A 15,797-nucleotide genomic window follows, 5' to 3' on the forward strand; every position below is an offset into this window, starting at 1 on the left:
GTTGCTGTGAGCTGTAATGCCACGGCACTCTACCCAGGGGGACAGCTTGAGGCTCTGTCTCAAAAAAAAAAAAAAAAACTACAAGATCACCTCATGCCTGTTAGAATGACTTTTTTCAAAAACACAATGATAAGTGCTGATGAAGATGTGAAGAAAAAGGAATCCTTGTACTAAATGAAATTAGCCAGGCAAAGACAAATAGCTATATGATCTCATATCTGCAATCTATAAAAGTCAATCTCATAGAAACAGAGAGTAGAAAGGTGGTTCCAAGAGGCTGAGAGATGGAGGAGAGAATAGAAAAAGGGAAGATACTGATCAAATGGTACAAAATTACAATTATACTAGAAGAATAAGTTTCAGTGCTCTACTGCACTGAGTAAGACCAGTTAATAATAATGTATTATACAACACAGTATTGGTTTCATTAAATAACATTTATTATCTTTATGAATGTTTTTTAAAATTCTAAATAAGCTAAATATTATTTTCCCAGTTTAGACCTGGAGACACTAGAAAGACTCAGAATGACTTTATAAAACAAATTTAAATGGGGCGGTGCCTGTGGCTCAAGGAGTTAGGGTGCCAGCCCCATATACCCAGGGTGGCAGGTTTCAACACGGCCCCGGCCAAAACTGCAAAAAACCCCCCAAATTAAATGTATATAGTCACTTACCATTATTACCAAAAGCTAAGGTTTGAAAAGTATAAAGATCTGTCTTAAATGAGGATCAATATTACAAAAAAAACAACAGTGGCATTTCCAAATAATTTGCTTTATATTCACTCTTCAAAAGCCATTTTAAATAGTTCTTGGAAATTGTTTTCTCTCTTAGTAACCTACTATAAGTTTTGTCAGAAATAGACAAGTAAGTAGGGAAATCAGGCAAGTTTGTTGTAAGTAGAGTAATTTCACTTTTAAAACTTCTACCAACTCAGCTTGGCTCCTGTGGCTCAAGCGGATAAGGCGCCAGCCACATATACCAGCCACATACACCGCGGGTTAGGGCCCGGCTTAGGTAGGTTCCGGACAGACTGCTAAGCTACATTGCTCAGAACAGTTTCTCTTAGGTGCCTGAGGGCTATCTACCTTAGCTGGAGAGAGAGAGTGTCTTAGAGTAAAGCAGTCTTCTTAGCATAGACAGATCTTAGTCTTAGGTAGAGCTTGGTAATCTACAGTAGAGAGACACGGTGCTGGCATTCTGCAGGCAGGAGAGGAGAGAGAGTAAGAGTGCTTGTGATTAGAATGCGCAAGCTCCCCGAATGCCTTCTCCTCCAGCCTAACATAAGGCTGATCTCGTGCTTCTCAACATCACAGGTGTAGAGACTGCCAATTCACCACTGCTCTCATCTCACCAGCTCTCATGCTTATTAGGAGAGCTAAATCTCTCTCAATGCCCTTTCCACCAAGGTGTTCCATTATTGAGCTATACAGGTGTTTCTTATAACTCTCACTCCTCCTAGCCATAGGCTATCTGGGCTGCTACACTGGCGGGTTCGAATCCAGCCCGGGCCTGCCAAACAACAATGATAACTGCAACCAAAAAATAGCTGGGCGTTATGGCGGATGCCTGTGGTCCCCACTGCTTGGGAGGTTGAGACAAGACAATCGCTTAAGCCCAGGAGCTGGAGGTTGCTGTGAGCGGTGATGCCACAGCACTCTATCCAGGGCAACAGCTTGAGGGTCTGACATACCATATACACAGTGACAAAGACTCTCTCCTCGATCAAACTTGAGCCTTCTTTTGGACTACGTTTTGATGTCCCCCACACTCCTGTCTTTGGCCTGCCTAGTCCAGTTTTAGCAAGAATTCATCCACTCTTGGTAATTAAGTTTTCTTCATCCTCTTCCTTAGAAGTGTTAAATCCTTGGCCTGCCTTCAACAAGAATCCACCTATCCTTGATGTCTCCTCTTGTTTTTTGTTTTCTTTTTTTGAGACACAGTCTAACTTTGTAGCCCTTAGTAGGTCACAGCAACCTCCAACTCTTGGGCTCAAGTAATCCTCTTGTCTCAGTTTTTTTTTTTTTTTAGTAGAGACAGGATCTCACTCTTGCTCGGCTGGTCTTGAACTTGTGAGCTCAAATGATCCACCTGCCTTGGCCTCCAAGAGTGCTAGAATTATAGGCCTTGATATGCCTTCTTCATAATGTCCCACCCACCTCCCTCACTCTGCTAATTGATTATAAAACACCCAGCTTTCTTTATTGTATGTGTATAAGGAGTTGAGTCAGATTTCTCTTCCCCATTCCAATACTGAAATAGTCTTGAATTGTCTTCCTTACCATTTTAACAAGTGTGAGAATAATTTTTCTTTAACAGGAGTCATCACTGTATTTTATAACACTTAGTACAGTAGTTCATAAAAATTACAGACTTACACATAAAATTTATAACATACAAAAATGGACCAAGTAACAGATCCTGTCAATTCAATTTTCTAGTTATCCATTCCAAACATTCCCTTTTAATTTACAACATCTTTATATACTGATTTAAAAGAAAATCATTCTGTCAGTCCTCATTCTGGTCTCTTTTAATATAAGACATCCAAAATGTAGGTAAAAAGATCTCCAAGTTTTCATCTTATGTGTTCACTTACAAGTTCAAAGGAAGTGATAAGCCTTATTTTTATTAAAAAAAAAAAACTTAAAGTATTGGCACAATCTCAATGGAGATTTTTTAAAAAGTTAAGTCCTGGCTGGATGCAATGGTTCACATCTGTAATTCTAATACTCTACAAGGCCAAGGTGGGAGGATTGCTTGAGGTCAGGAGTTTGAGACCACGAACAAAAATGAGACCCTATCTCTACCAGAACTAGAAAAATTAGCTGGCATTAGGGCAGGCACCTAGTAGTTCCAGCTACTTCAGCAGTCCTAAACCCAGAAATATGAGGTTGCTGTGAGCTAGACTGAAACCACAGCACTCTGGGCAACACATTGAGATTCTGTCTCAAGGAAAAAGGGACTGGGCGGCACCTGTGGCTCAAAAGGAGTAGGGCGTCGGCCCCATATACCGGAGGTGGTGGGTTCAAACCCAGCCCTGGCCAAAAATTGCAAAAAAAAAAAAAAAAAAAGGAAAAGGAAATCTTATTCTAAATGCAAAATAGCACTGATATACACTCAGGAGGAGGGAAAAGGCCCTAGTTTTATATAGCACATCCACCTAAATGTCTAAACCAAGAACTACAGAAATAAGAAAGTCTGAGATAAAACACTCAAATGAATCGAAAAAAAAAAAGATTAAAATTAGTGAAAAGACCACAAGGCAAGGCATAGTGGCTCATGCCTATAATCCTCCCTCTCTGGGAGGCCCAGGTGGTAGATTGCTTGTCTGAGCAAGAGGAAGACCCGTCTCTCCCAAAAATAGAAAAACTAGCCAGGCTTTGTGGTGGGCACCTGTAGTCCCAGCTACTTGAGAGGCTGAGGCTTGGACCCAGGAATTTGAGGTTGTTGTGAATGAGACTTGATGCCGTGGTACTTTAGCCTGGGCTACAGAGTAAAACTCTGTCTCAAAAAAATAAAAACATTATTTAAAAAAAAATTAATCTGGGAAAGCGCCTGTGGCTCAGTAGGGCGCTGGCCCCATACACCAGAGGTGGTGGGTTCAAACCCGGCCCCAGCCAAAAACTGAAAAAAAAAAAAAAATTAACATGTTAACAATATAGAAGTATGGATGTCCTCAGTATAGGCTTCATAAAACCTAGAAATCAGACTGCCCTATGAGAGTTAATGATGAACTCAAGATAGATACTATCAAAGCTAGATTCAGTCACTAATTCATTCAACAACTATCTGAAGACTCACTACGTTTGAGGCATTGGTTTTAATAGCATGCTGTTCTCAAGGAGCTTACATTCTAGTGGGCAGAAGGATAGTACCTAACATTCAAGAACTAAAATATATAGTATGATAGTGACAAATACTAAGGAGAAAACAAGGAAAGGAAAGGGGATCTAAGAAGGTGATGCCTGCTAAGGTGAGGGATAGAGAAGGAAGAGAATTTCAGAGGAAAGAACAAATGCAAAGATCCTGAGGTCAGAATGTGTGGCTGGAACAAAGACAACCAGGAGAAGAAAAGGTAAGAGACAAAGTCACAAGAGGTAAAAATCTCAGAATATGTAGAGACTTGACAGAGTAAGAACATTTATTCTAAAGAAGATGGGAGACTCCTGGACGGTTTTGAACAGAGGAGAGATGTGTTCTGATCTACTTTTCACCCAGATCCCTCTGTGTGCTTCACTGAGAACAGACTGCTGAAGGGGAGGCTGGGAAAGTGGAAGCAACAGCAGAAGCAGAGAGACCAGAGAGAAGGCTATTGTAATAATCTAGAAACCATAGTGGCTTCTTCCAGGGTTGTTGGAAGATGTAGTGAGAAATAGTCAAATTCTGGGTTTATTTTAAAGACAGCCTACAGGATTTGCCAATGGATTGCATCTCAGTCCCTGAGATACAAACATCCAACTGGCATACAACTTGTCCTTATGAATGGGAGCTATTACAGGTAATAGGTACATGAACTTGTTCCAACGCACATCCAAATTCAACTTAAGAACAAACCTACAGAACCTATCTTATTCACAACCCAGGGGTTGACCGTATATGTAGATTGTGAAAGAACAGGAGTTAAAGATAACACTCAAAGTTTTTGGCCTCAACAACTAAAGAATGGAGGTGTATTATTAACTATGCAAATTTTTGATACTACTCAAGGCTTCCATCTAGCCCTGCAAAATTCCCCTCTAGTTATGTAACAGCATATTCATCTTTCCAGAGAAAAATCTCCACTGCTGTTACACAAAGATCTGACTTGATGTTGGGTACACAGTAGAATCTCTGTCAACCATCTGAGGTTCTGTAACAAACCGGCCAATATACAGAGGTAGTCAACATAAGGACCTAGGCCTACTGTATTGGTATGTACATGTGGAGAATGTCCAGTCTATGGAAATTAGATCAACCTTACTATTGAGTCATAAAAAAAGATGGAGACTTTACATCTTTTGTATTAACCTGGAAAGAGTTGGAACACATTCTTCTTAGTATCACAAGAATGGAATAGCAAATATCTAGTGTATTCAATACTGATATGAAGCCTGTATGTGATCTAATACATGTCAACATTAAGAGAAAAACTCAATTCAATTCAAGATTGGGGATAGGGAAGAAGGGGGAGAGGGAGGGAGATGGGTGTGCTCCTATTTAATGAGCACAGTAGAAGGTATATGGCACACCTTTTGGATATGGGACACAACAGGGACTCAAATGCAAACACCGTAACCTAACTGTACCCCCACATTAATCTGAAATTAAAAGAAAGAAAAAGAAAATTAGGTCAACTTAAGGAAGTGGTCAATGTAGGGAGATACCTATTATAGAGGAAAATGCCAGTAAAATTTTATGATCAACTTCCCTGGTCCTAATTTCATGCTCAAACTGTTGAAAAAAAAAAAAAAAGAAAAACAACTTGTGATTTGAAGGCAGATGCAAATGGTTCATGCCTGTAAATCCTAGTATTTTTAGAGGTTGAGGCAGGGGGATAATTTGAACCTGGGAGTTCAAGGTTGCAGTGAGCTGAGATTGTACCACTGCATCTCAGCCTGGGTTAAAAGAGACCCTGTCTCTCAAACAAACAAACAAACAAACAAAAAAACCATGTGCCTCACCTATCTGAAAAAAAAGAATCTAGTTTGTTTTGTATTTATTAAATTGCTAAGTCTACTTTTAGTTTCATCAGCCTAACTAAAGTGAGTTTGTCCTTGAGAGAGAGATTTGGGGTTTAACATGCTGATGATCAAGCTTCTGAACTTAACGGGCAGAGAACAAAAATTTGGACTGCAAACTCACTAAAATGATAGTTCTCAAGTTGCCCAAGAATTATTAGGAAGCTTATTGAAAACCGATTCCCAACTACCGGTTCTAAATTTCTGATTCAGTAGGTCTAGGAGAGAACCCAGAAATCTCCTTTTGAAAGAAACACACTGAGATTCTGATGCAGGCAAGAATGTTCTAGAGTACTGTCTACTATAAAGTTCTTTTTTTTTTTTTTTTTTCTGAAATGGAACCTCAAGCTATCCCCCTGGGTAGAGTGCTATGGCCTCACAGCTCACAGCAACCTCCAACTCCTGGGCTCAAGCGAGTCTCCTGCCTCAGCCTCCCAAGTAGCTGGGACTACAGGCACCCACCACAGCGCCGGCCATTTTTTGGTTGCACCCATCATTGTTGTTCTGTGGGCCCGGGCTGGGGATTCGAACCCGCCACCTTAGGTGTATGTGGCTGGCACCTTAGCGGATTGAGCCACAGGCGCCGAGCCTACTATAAAGTTCTTAAGAGAGCCAGTCAGTCCCTTTGGCCTTGTCATGGGTATTTTCACTGTCTTTAAACTTCTTTAAAGTCATGTGTTTATAACACAGTATAAGTACTAGAATTCCTTGTGGCACACTTAAAAGAACACCAAGTTAATTCAGCAAAATTATAATGCAGTCATGACCAGATAATGCCAATGTTTCAAGGTATATAAAAGCATCCATGTTACTATACCATTAACTTGATTTATTAATCAGTTAATATTAATCAGTTACTATTACTCAAAGGAACCAAAATGGGTAAGAACATAGGCTGTGGAAGCAGACTGCCAGCATTGTATCTGCTCCACTATTTACCAGTTTTGGATGCTTGTTCAGTTGGCTCTATTGTAAAATGGGGTTAATATAAGTATCTATCGTGAAGAGGTGTTTTCAGATGCATACATGTTAATACATAAAGTCCCTAGCATACATTAAGCACTTAAATATGATCCAGATGCAAAACAAAGAAGAATCCAGAAGGGAAAAAATTCTCTCATGTTCCAATAAACCTATCTTTGGTGTAGTCTGGCATTATGCCGTTTTCTTACTTATATAGTATGTTATACCATGACCTACGTTGTGTCATATACACCACTCAATGAAACATTACATGTCAACAGATGCTGTCTTAACAATCCATATATTCAAATACAGCACTGCTCAAGACTTTGTAATACATTATAGCTGTGAGGAATTTATGATAAACCAACCAGAATGTAGGAAGGAGAGGCTAGTAGCAGAAAGAACTATTGAAAATGTTCTTAAAATAATTTAATCATGGGCCAGGCAAGGTGGCTCATGCCTGTAATCCTAGCTCTTTGGGAGGCCTAGGCTGGTAGATCCCTTGAGCTCAGGAGTTTGAGACCAGCCTGAGGAAGAGCGAGACCCCATGTCTAAAAAATAGCCAGATGTTGTGGTTGGTGCACATAGTCCATGCTACTTGGGGGCTGAGGCAAGAGGATTGCTTTGAGCCCAGGAGTTTGAGGTTGCTGTGAGCTATGAGGTCACAGCATTCCACTGGGGGAAGAAAGTGAGACTCTCAAAAAAAAAAGAAAATTCAATCATAAGAAAAGGTCATGAATGAAGACAATGATAAAGGAATGCAGCCTGTAATCCTAGCACCCTGGGAGGCTAAGGTGGGTGAACTGCCTGAGCTCAGGAGCTCCAGACAATCCTGAGCCAGAGCCTGAGCTAGAGAGAGACCTCCTCTCTAAAAAAATAGCTGGGCATTGTGGCAGCCTGTAGTTCCAGCTACTTGGGGGACTGAGGCAAGCAAGATAATTGCTTAAGCCCAAGAGTTTGAAGTTGCTGTGATCTGTGACGCCACTGCACTTTACCGAGGGGAACAAAGGGAAACCCTGTCTCAAAAAAAAAAAAAAAAAAAAATTGCAAACAGGCTAGACATATTAAGTGAAAAGTATATTTGTTTATTTGTATATGCACAGAATATAAAAGATACAAAAGGAATTGGTAATATCTGTTTCCTCTCAGGGGAACAGGTGACTGGAGAACTAAAGTGGGAGGAGACTTTTTACTTATGCCCTTTCCTACCATTTTAAGCCTGTGATTATAGTTCCTGCACAACTAAAGTAAGAAATGCTTTTTTTTTTTCTTTTTTTTTTAGATGGAGCCTCAAGCTATCCCCCCTGGGTAGAGTGCCATGGCATTACAGCTCACAGCAACCTCCAACTCCTGGGCTTAAGCCAGTCTCCTGCCTCAGCCTCCCAAGTAGCTGGGACTACAGGCGCCCGCCACAACGCCTGGCCACTTTTTTGGTTGCAGCCATCATTGTTGTTTGGCGGGCTGGGCTGGGGATTCGAACCCGCCACCTTAGGTGTATGTGGCTGGCGCCTTAGCCGCTTGAGCCACAGGCGCCGAGCCAAGAAATGCTTTAAAATAGAAATAAAACAATATAATCTAATGATAGGAAGAAACAATCTACAGAACTTGAATACTGAATGAACATGAGAGGAGAAGCTAAGGGTGAAAAAGACGGTATCTGCGTTTTTACTATGCAGCTAAGAGAACGGTTGAACAGAAATGCCGTTGTTGGCAGATGGTTCTGATGACAGAAAATAAAACAGCAAATGGATCTTGAAATTATCATCCAGTTCAACAACCCCCAAGTAATCATCTGTCCTTGGTATCACACCTAATTCCCTCTATCCAGGGTTTTTAATTTCACAAGCAGATCCATATTAGGACTTTATTTTTTGGCAAGATGAGAGAAGTCTGTGCATCAGGGAGAGAAAAAAGCAACTAATACCTGGTTCTACAGCATGTGTTTTTCTGAGCACTCTTTTCTAAAGGAGCAGGCTTACTGCAGATGGAGAAGACACATCCATTAGGGGGTCTGCAAGGCTTGACATGTACGTACATGGTCATTTTGGTATCTATAAGGTACTACACAGCTTTTGGGGACCTGTAGGAAAATGCATTGGCAAGGCCAAGTACCAGTGATGGTAGCAGATACTCAGACACACTGCACTAAGGGCACTCAAAGTCTGGAGACATTCCTAAATACAAGAAATACCTAGAGATTACCAGAAATAACTGAGGGGAGGGAGTGTTCTATAGGGATGAAAGAATGTGAGCTGGGGAAATAAGAGAATTAATGAAGCTGTGGCCTCTTTCACACACCAAAACAATACGTACTTGGTACTAGACGAGGCACTAGATAAAAAGACATGATTTAAGTTACTAGGGAACTCAGTCTTGTTATCAGGGCAAATGTTGGAACCAAATAATAGAAACTCCTGTAACATCTTAATGTTTCAGTTTTTAAAAGAGAGGTTTTTTTGTTTTTTTATATAATATTAGAGTTTGAAAAAGTTCACTAAACTTCCTTGGGTAGGTTTGATCCAATTCCCTCCTATCCCACTATTTTAGAAGAAAACTAAGGCCTACTCATAGAGACTAAGTGATTTTCCCAAAATCATACAAGTGGCTAGAAGGATAGCAAGAAAGGCCAAATCTGTTAACACTCAGAATCTTTCTTTTCCACTATATTACAATACCTCATCAAGTGGTTGCCACTATTCTGGTTTTTCATTTATGGTTATACACAAAAAAACAATGAAGTGAAAAAAGCATAACTTCAGAATCAGGCAAACCTGGAATCTAAATTTTCTGACAAATTATACTACTTTGTTTACTATTAAGGTTGGTCCTAATAAAATACCTAAATGTTCTGGAAGAAATTATGATAAAGCTATTCTTTTTTTTTTTTTCTTGTAGAGACAAGGGCCTCACTATGTCGCCCAGGTTGGTATCAAACTCCTGGCCTAAACGATCCTTTTGCCTCAGCCTCCCAAAGTGGTGGGAGTAGAGGTATGAGCCAAAGCACCCAGTCAATAAACTTACACTCTTTTTTTTTTTTTTTTTGAGACAGAGTCTCACTTTGTCACCCTTCATAGAGTGTCGTGGCGTCATAACTCACAGCAACCTCAAACTCTTGGGCTCAAAAGATTCACATGCCTCAGCCTCCAGAACAGCTGTGCCCACCACAACACCCAGCTATTTATTTTTTTTCTGGAGACAAAACCTCAAGCTATCACCTTGGGTAGAGTGCTATGGCATCATAACTCACAGCAACCTCAAACTCTTGGGCTCAAGTGATTCTCTTGCCTCAGCCTCCTGAGTAGCTGGGATTACAGTCACCCATCACAATTCGTGGGTATTTTTAGAGATGAGGTCTTGGATCTTGCTCAGGCTGGTCTTTAACTCCTAAGCTCAAAGGGCTCCATCAGCCTTGGCCTCCCAGAGTGATAGACTTATAGATTACAGATGTGAGCCACCACACTCAGCCTATTTACATATTTACAATATTTTCTATATCTCTGCTAAATAATTTTTTTTTTTTTTGAGACAGAGTCTCACTTTGTCACCCTTGGTAGAGTGCCATAACGTCACAGCTCACAGCAACCTCCAGTTCTTGGGCTCAGGTGATTCTCTTAACTCTGCCTCCGGAATAGCTGGGACTACAGGCGCCTGCCACAATGCCCAGCTATTTTTCTGTTGCAGTTTGGCGGGGGCCGGGTTCAAATCCGCCATCCTCTGCTAAACCATTTTTAATGCAGTTTTTTTTTGAGACAGAGTCTCACTTTATCACCCTGAGTAGACGGATGTGGCATAGCAGCTCACAGCAACTTCAAACTCTTGGGCTCAAGCGATTCTCTTGCCTCAGCCTCCCAAGTAGCTAGGACTACAGGCGCCCACTGCAACGCTCAGCTATGTACTAGCAACGCTCGGCTATGTACTAGCTAATTTTGATAAACCTGTTCCCCCCCCCCCCCACTAAATGCCTTAAAACTGAAACCACTATCTAAACTAAAAGCATAACTGCTCAGTTCTGGTATTCTTCAAACTGTACACAAATATTCTACTAGTTAGGCCAAAGGGAAAAATTATGCTAATCATTCATTATTCTTCATAAGTTTTCAGCCCTAAAATTCTTCTTGCATTTATGTCTCAAAAATGCTGAGTCAGGTAAGGCATGGGCTATAATCTATGGCTCATGTCTATAATCCTAGCACTCTGGGAGGCCAAGGCAGGACTACTTGAAGCCAGAAGTTTGAGACCAGCCTGACTTAAGAGCAAGACCCTTTCTCTACAAAAAAAATAGAGAAATCAGCCACACATGGTGGCACATGCCCAGCTACTTTGGAGGCTGGAGCAGAAGGATGGCTTAAACCCCAGAGCATGAAGTTGCAGTGAGCTATGATGATATATAGAGCTGGAGGCCCTGTCTCAAAAAAAAAAGTTGAACTAGGTTAGGTGTGGCAGTTTACACTGCAACCCCAGCATTTTGGGAGGTCAAAGTGGGAAGATCACTTAAGGCCAGGAGTTTGAGACTAGCATGAGCAAAATAGCAAGATCCTCCCTCTACAAAAGTGAAAAAATTAGCTGGTTGCAGTGGTGCCCAACTATAGTATCAGCTACTTGGGAGGCTGAGACAAGAGGATAGCTTAGAACCAGGAGTAGGAGCCTACAGTGAGATCATGTCACAGCACTCCAGTCTGGGTAACCCTGTCTCAAAAAAACAAAACAAACAAACAAAAACCCAACATTGTGGAATCATGAAATAAAGAAAACAGATAATGCAAGTAGTTTATCTCAAATTTCAAGCTTCCCAATTTTGGTATCCTGGTCTTGCTAAGCATTTAGAAGTAAATGAAGAATTAAGCTAATTATTAGAAACTGTGAACACAAGTATACAACTAAAAGCACCTACTTCTGCAAGTTATTACACTTTCAACTTCCTGTTTTATTTAGACAGCTCATCATGACCATTTCAGGTAATGATGCAGAAGTTAAAAAAAAACTTCCTCTTTATAAAGTGACAAAAAATTTCAGTTTTGAGCATGGATAATTTTACAAGCTTTTATAGAAATACTTGTAAGGAAATCATAGACCATTATCACCAAATTTACTTCAGAGTTTACTGCTTTTTAAAAATGTAACAAAGATAAAAAGCAATATTAAAATATTTTGGCAAGAAAAACAATATGCTAGGGGATAAGAGGAAACTGGTCACAGACCTTGTATTGTAAAATCAAGACTAGTAATGTTATTAGTTAAAATACTGTCAATATCCCAAGATATCTTTTTTTTTAGAGACAGCGTCTCTGTTGCCTCCGGTAGAGTGACGTAACGTCACAGCTCACAGCAACCTCCAGCTCTTGGGTTTAAGCAATTCTCTTGCCTCAGCCTCCTGAGTAGCTGGGACTACAAGAGCCCACTACAACGCCTGGCTATTTTTTTGTTGCATTTTGGCCAAGTCAGGTAAAAACCCACTGCCCTCGGTATACCAAGCCGGTGCCCTATTCACTGAGCCACAGGTACCACCCTATCCAAAGATATCTTAATTGGCACTTTGAAATACATATACATTTTCCCAAATTTCAGTCTAATATGGTATCAAAAACAAAAACCCAATAATCCTAGTAAATGTGTATGACTTGAGCACAATAAACTTCATCCTTTGTGAAATTCTGTTTTAACTATTTTATTCACAATAGGAAAATTATCAGTTTGGCTAACAAATATTAACCCAGGATTTTCAATGTAATTTAATCTCATCTGAATCATAACTGTTTACCTTAGAATAAAAAAAAAATTTTTTTTGCAGTTTTTGGCTGGTGGCTAGATTTGAACCCACCACCTCTGGTATATGGGGCGGGTGCCCTACTCTGAGCCACAGGTGCCGCCCCCTAGAATAAACATTTTATTATAGTTGTCTTAACCAGCATAAGCTCATAGGTCTTTTTTCCCCCCTTAAACATTTATCAAAATCCTTTTCCAAAAGAGAAAAATCTAATGCTGAAGGTAGTAAGTGTAGAGCATATGCCTTAGCATTTCAAAATGACATACATACCATATGTAAGTGTATCAAATTATTCTGTACTTCAGACTCCTGGATCATACAATCCCCTACCCCATCCCAATCTTTTATTTAAAAAGACTTTAGACTTACAGAGCACTTAAGAGTGTACATTTTGTAACAGTCACAGTGGGAAACAAAAGACATAATTCTTTCTTTTTTTTGAGACAGAGCCTCAAGCCGTCCCCCTGAGTAGAGTGCTGTGGCATCACAGCTCACAACCACCTCTAACTCCTGGGCTCAAGCAAGTTTTCTGCCTCCGCCTCCCAAGTAGCTGGGACCACAGGCGCCCGCCATGACGCCTGGCTATTTTTGGTTGCAGCCGTCGTTGTTTGGCAGGCCCGGGCTGGATTCCAACCCGCCACCTTAGGTGTATGTGGCTTGCGCCTTAGCTACTTGAGCCACAGGCGCCAAGCCCATAATTCTTAAATTATAACAAATTATCTATCTAGTGAGGTCATTTTAATTTCTACCACACCCTAAAATAATGCTTTTACTGAAAAGCCTACCTGTTATACAAGGTATGTAACCCTCAAAGGAAAAAATGTTATTCCACTTAACTTAGAATATGCTCTTGTATTTAAGGGACTTTTCAAAAAATAAGTACACAAATTCCACAATGACAAATTCAAGTATTATCAAAGAAGGCAGGACGCTTTGTTCAAACTTAAACGTGTTAACATCAGATTTATGTGTTATATGAAACCGGCTGGAGGTTAAGAAAACCCACTGGCTATTCCTGATTCGTTAACAAGAAAGTGAATACTAGTTTTCAAAAATTAACAGTAAGAGGATGTAAGACCGGAGGCGGGAGGGAAAACGTATGTACATACATTCAACAAAGTGTCTGCGGGGAGGGAAAGTCTGGTGTCCAAACTCTGAAGGAAATGCCCTGAAGCTTACGCATTTATTGTGGAGAACTGGGGGACAGTGCGTGAAAAAAGAAGTGGATGTGTAAGGTGGACAACACTTGGGGACCTCGCTCTGTCGAGGAGTCGTGACAGCAAAATCACTTCCTGAGGAAGGAGGAGCAAAAGGGAAGTTAGGAGGCCACCCTGACCAGGAAGTGACTCGCCCCGAACTAAACCCCAATCATGTCTAAACATGGGGGGATGGGGTGACCCCAACAGCTAAAGGCGGCAAAATAACTGCCCTTTGATGCGTCGCGACAAAACCAACGCCCTTTCTCGTTACTGTAGAGAGGAGTCCACATTCACAATTCAATCAGGGAAAAGTCTCTTCTCTTGCAGGAAGGCCACTGGGCTGTGCCTCCGGCCCAGGAGGAAAAGAAGAGAGTCAAGGAACAGAGAACTGGGGCCACCGTGAGGCGGAGGCAAGCCCCTTAAGAGCGAAGCGTCCCGACTGTGGAGACCGTATGTCGGCACAGGCCAAGGAGCTTCTTTTCCCGGGGACACGGCCAGGCTTCCCACCGCAGGCAGGCTGGGCCCCTGGTCCCTGTCGCGGGAGGAGGTAAGAGAGAGAGGCGGACCCCTTACCTTCTCCTCATCCGACACCCGATCCTCGAAGTCGGCCATCTTGGCTGCTCTGGCCCAGCCCGGCCGCGGGGCGCAAGGCAGGCCGGGAAGGAAGCGAGTGACGGAATCACTGCAGGGGCGGTCGGAAGCGCAGCCCGGAAACGCGGACCGGGAGGGCGCCATGTCAGTTGCGCGCGGGTTGACAACTCCCAGCACTTGCCCTGGGACGTGTATTCCTTAAGTGATTTGAAGTCTGATATCTTTCTCTCTGAGTTACAGTCATTCCCCCATGCAACTATTGGACGCCAGCAGCGTCTTTCTACTGTTATTGGCACCTGAGCTGTATCCAATCGAATAGTAGTTCCTACTCCGATACGTTTTCTTGGTACCAGTGATCTCCATGGCAGCCGAGTCCAAAGCGCTGAGAGCTGCTCGGCCCCTGGAACGATTGGTGGCTTTTCCAACCCCGGGAGTGGGGTAAAAGGTGACTCTCGTCTCTCATGGAAGCAATAATGCTTCACTCCAGGGTCGTATCTCAGTCCAGTTCCTCCAGAATGACGCAGCCATCCGCTCCTTCCCTGCCCCCTGAATGAATAGGTATCCTCAATCCTGGGACTAGCTTCTCCACCTTCCAGTTCTTCGTTCCCCCTTTCCTGGGACTCAGCCATAACGGAGGCCGACTACTGGTCCGCCACTATCCCAGGATTCCCGACTCTGGGTTTCCTTCCCTTCCCTCCCAGCTGCTGGCGCCTCCGGGGACGGCAAGATGGCGGACGGTGGCGGCTTAGGAGAAGCTGCGAGCGCTGTGTCTCCTTCTGCACCTGTTCCCGGCCAGAGCCCGCCGCTGGGCTGGAGGGAGCGGCTGCGGGCCGGGCTGGCGGGGGCTGGGGCCTCCATGTGGTTCGTGGCTGGGCTGGGGCTGCTTTACGCTCTGAGGGTCCCACTGAGGCTGTGTGAGAACTTGGCAGCGGGTGAGAGGACTGGACCTCCTAGGGACGGGCCAGGGGCCAGCAAGGTGCCGGGGGCAAGGGCCAACAAGCAGAGTTTTGGGGTAGTCATAGAGGGCCTCGGAGAAGGCGGTGGTGCGCGACCAAGTGAGTTCTTTTTCTCTTGGGCCGCAACCCCGCAGCTGATTGTCAAACCTGAGCTGCAGCTACCGGCTCCTCCCTAGAGCTGAAGATCCGCCCTCTCTTAGATCCTAGTTTATCCTAGGAAAAGCCATCTGACAAGCTGTAAGCTTCAGGTGGGAGGGTGGAAGAGAGCATTCTCAAATGTAGGTGCAGAATTTATATACGCCTCAACATTGATAGAGCTCTTGAAAATCGTTCTTTTAAGGTCCCCGCCACCCAATTTAGAGAACCCACACCATGAAGATGAGTACATCTGTAATTCAAGGATTTCAAAGAAAGAAAATGTCATGATCGTAGTACACTATTGTCTTGTTTTAAAATAGTTCTCTTAAGAAATAGTTTTCAGGCTCTTGAGCCTGTGGCTCAAGTGGCTAAGGCGCCAGCCACATACACCTAAGGTCGGGGGTTGGAATCCAGCCTGCGCCCGCCAAAACAACAATGACGGCTGCAACCAAAAAATAGCC

The 15,797-nt window shown here is 42.6% G+C and overlaps 2 protein-coding genes across 3 annotated transcripts in view; one reads left to right on the forward strand and one right to left on the reverse strand.

The window, feature by feature from the left end:
* Positions 1-14,367, reverse strand: part of CAPZA1 (capping actin protein of muscle Z-line alpha subunit 1) — a 50,712-nt gene extending 36,345 nt beyond the window's left edge. The window contains exon 1 of the mRNA XM_003793879.3: positions 14,225-14,367. Within this exon, the coding sequence (XP_003793927.1) occupies positions 14,225-14,263 (39 nt within the window). The 5' untranslated portion in view covers positions 14,264-14,367. The remainder of the gene's footprint in view (positions 1-14,224) is intronic.
* A 304-nt stretch (positions 14,368-14,671) lies between these two features.
* Positions 14,672-15,797, forward strand: part of ST7L (suppression of tumorigenicity 7 like) — a 72,131-nt gene continuing 71,005 nt past the window's right edge. The window contains exon 1 of one of the 2 annotated variants that reach the window (XM_023515475.1): positions 14,672-15,174. In XM_023515475.1, coding sequence (XP_023371243.1) covers positions 14,970-15,174 — 205 coding nt within the window. In that variant the 5' untranslated portion in view covers positions 14,672-14,969. The remainder of the gene's footprint in view (positions 15,175-15,797) is intronic. The other variant, XM_023515476.1, reaches the window with a different exon arrangement.

The sequence above is a fragment of the Otolemur garnettii genome, unplaced genomic scaffold (genome assembly GCF_000181295.1).
Source record: "Otolemur garnettii isolate 467f Iridium unplaced genomic scaffold, OtoGar3 scaffold00073, whole genome shotgun sequence".
Lineage (NCBI taxonomy): Eukaryota > Metazoa > Chordata > Mammalia > Primates > Galagidae > Otolemur > Otolemur garnettii.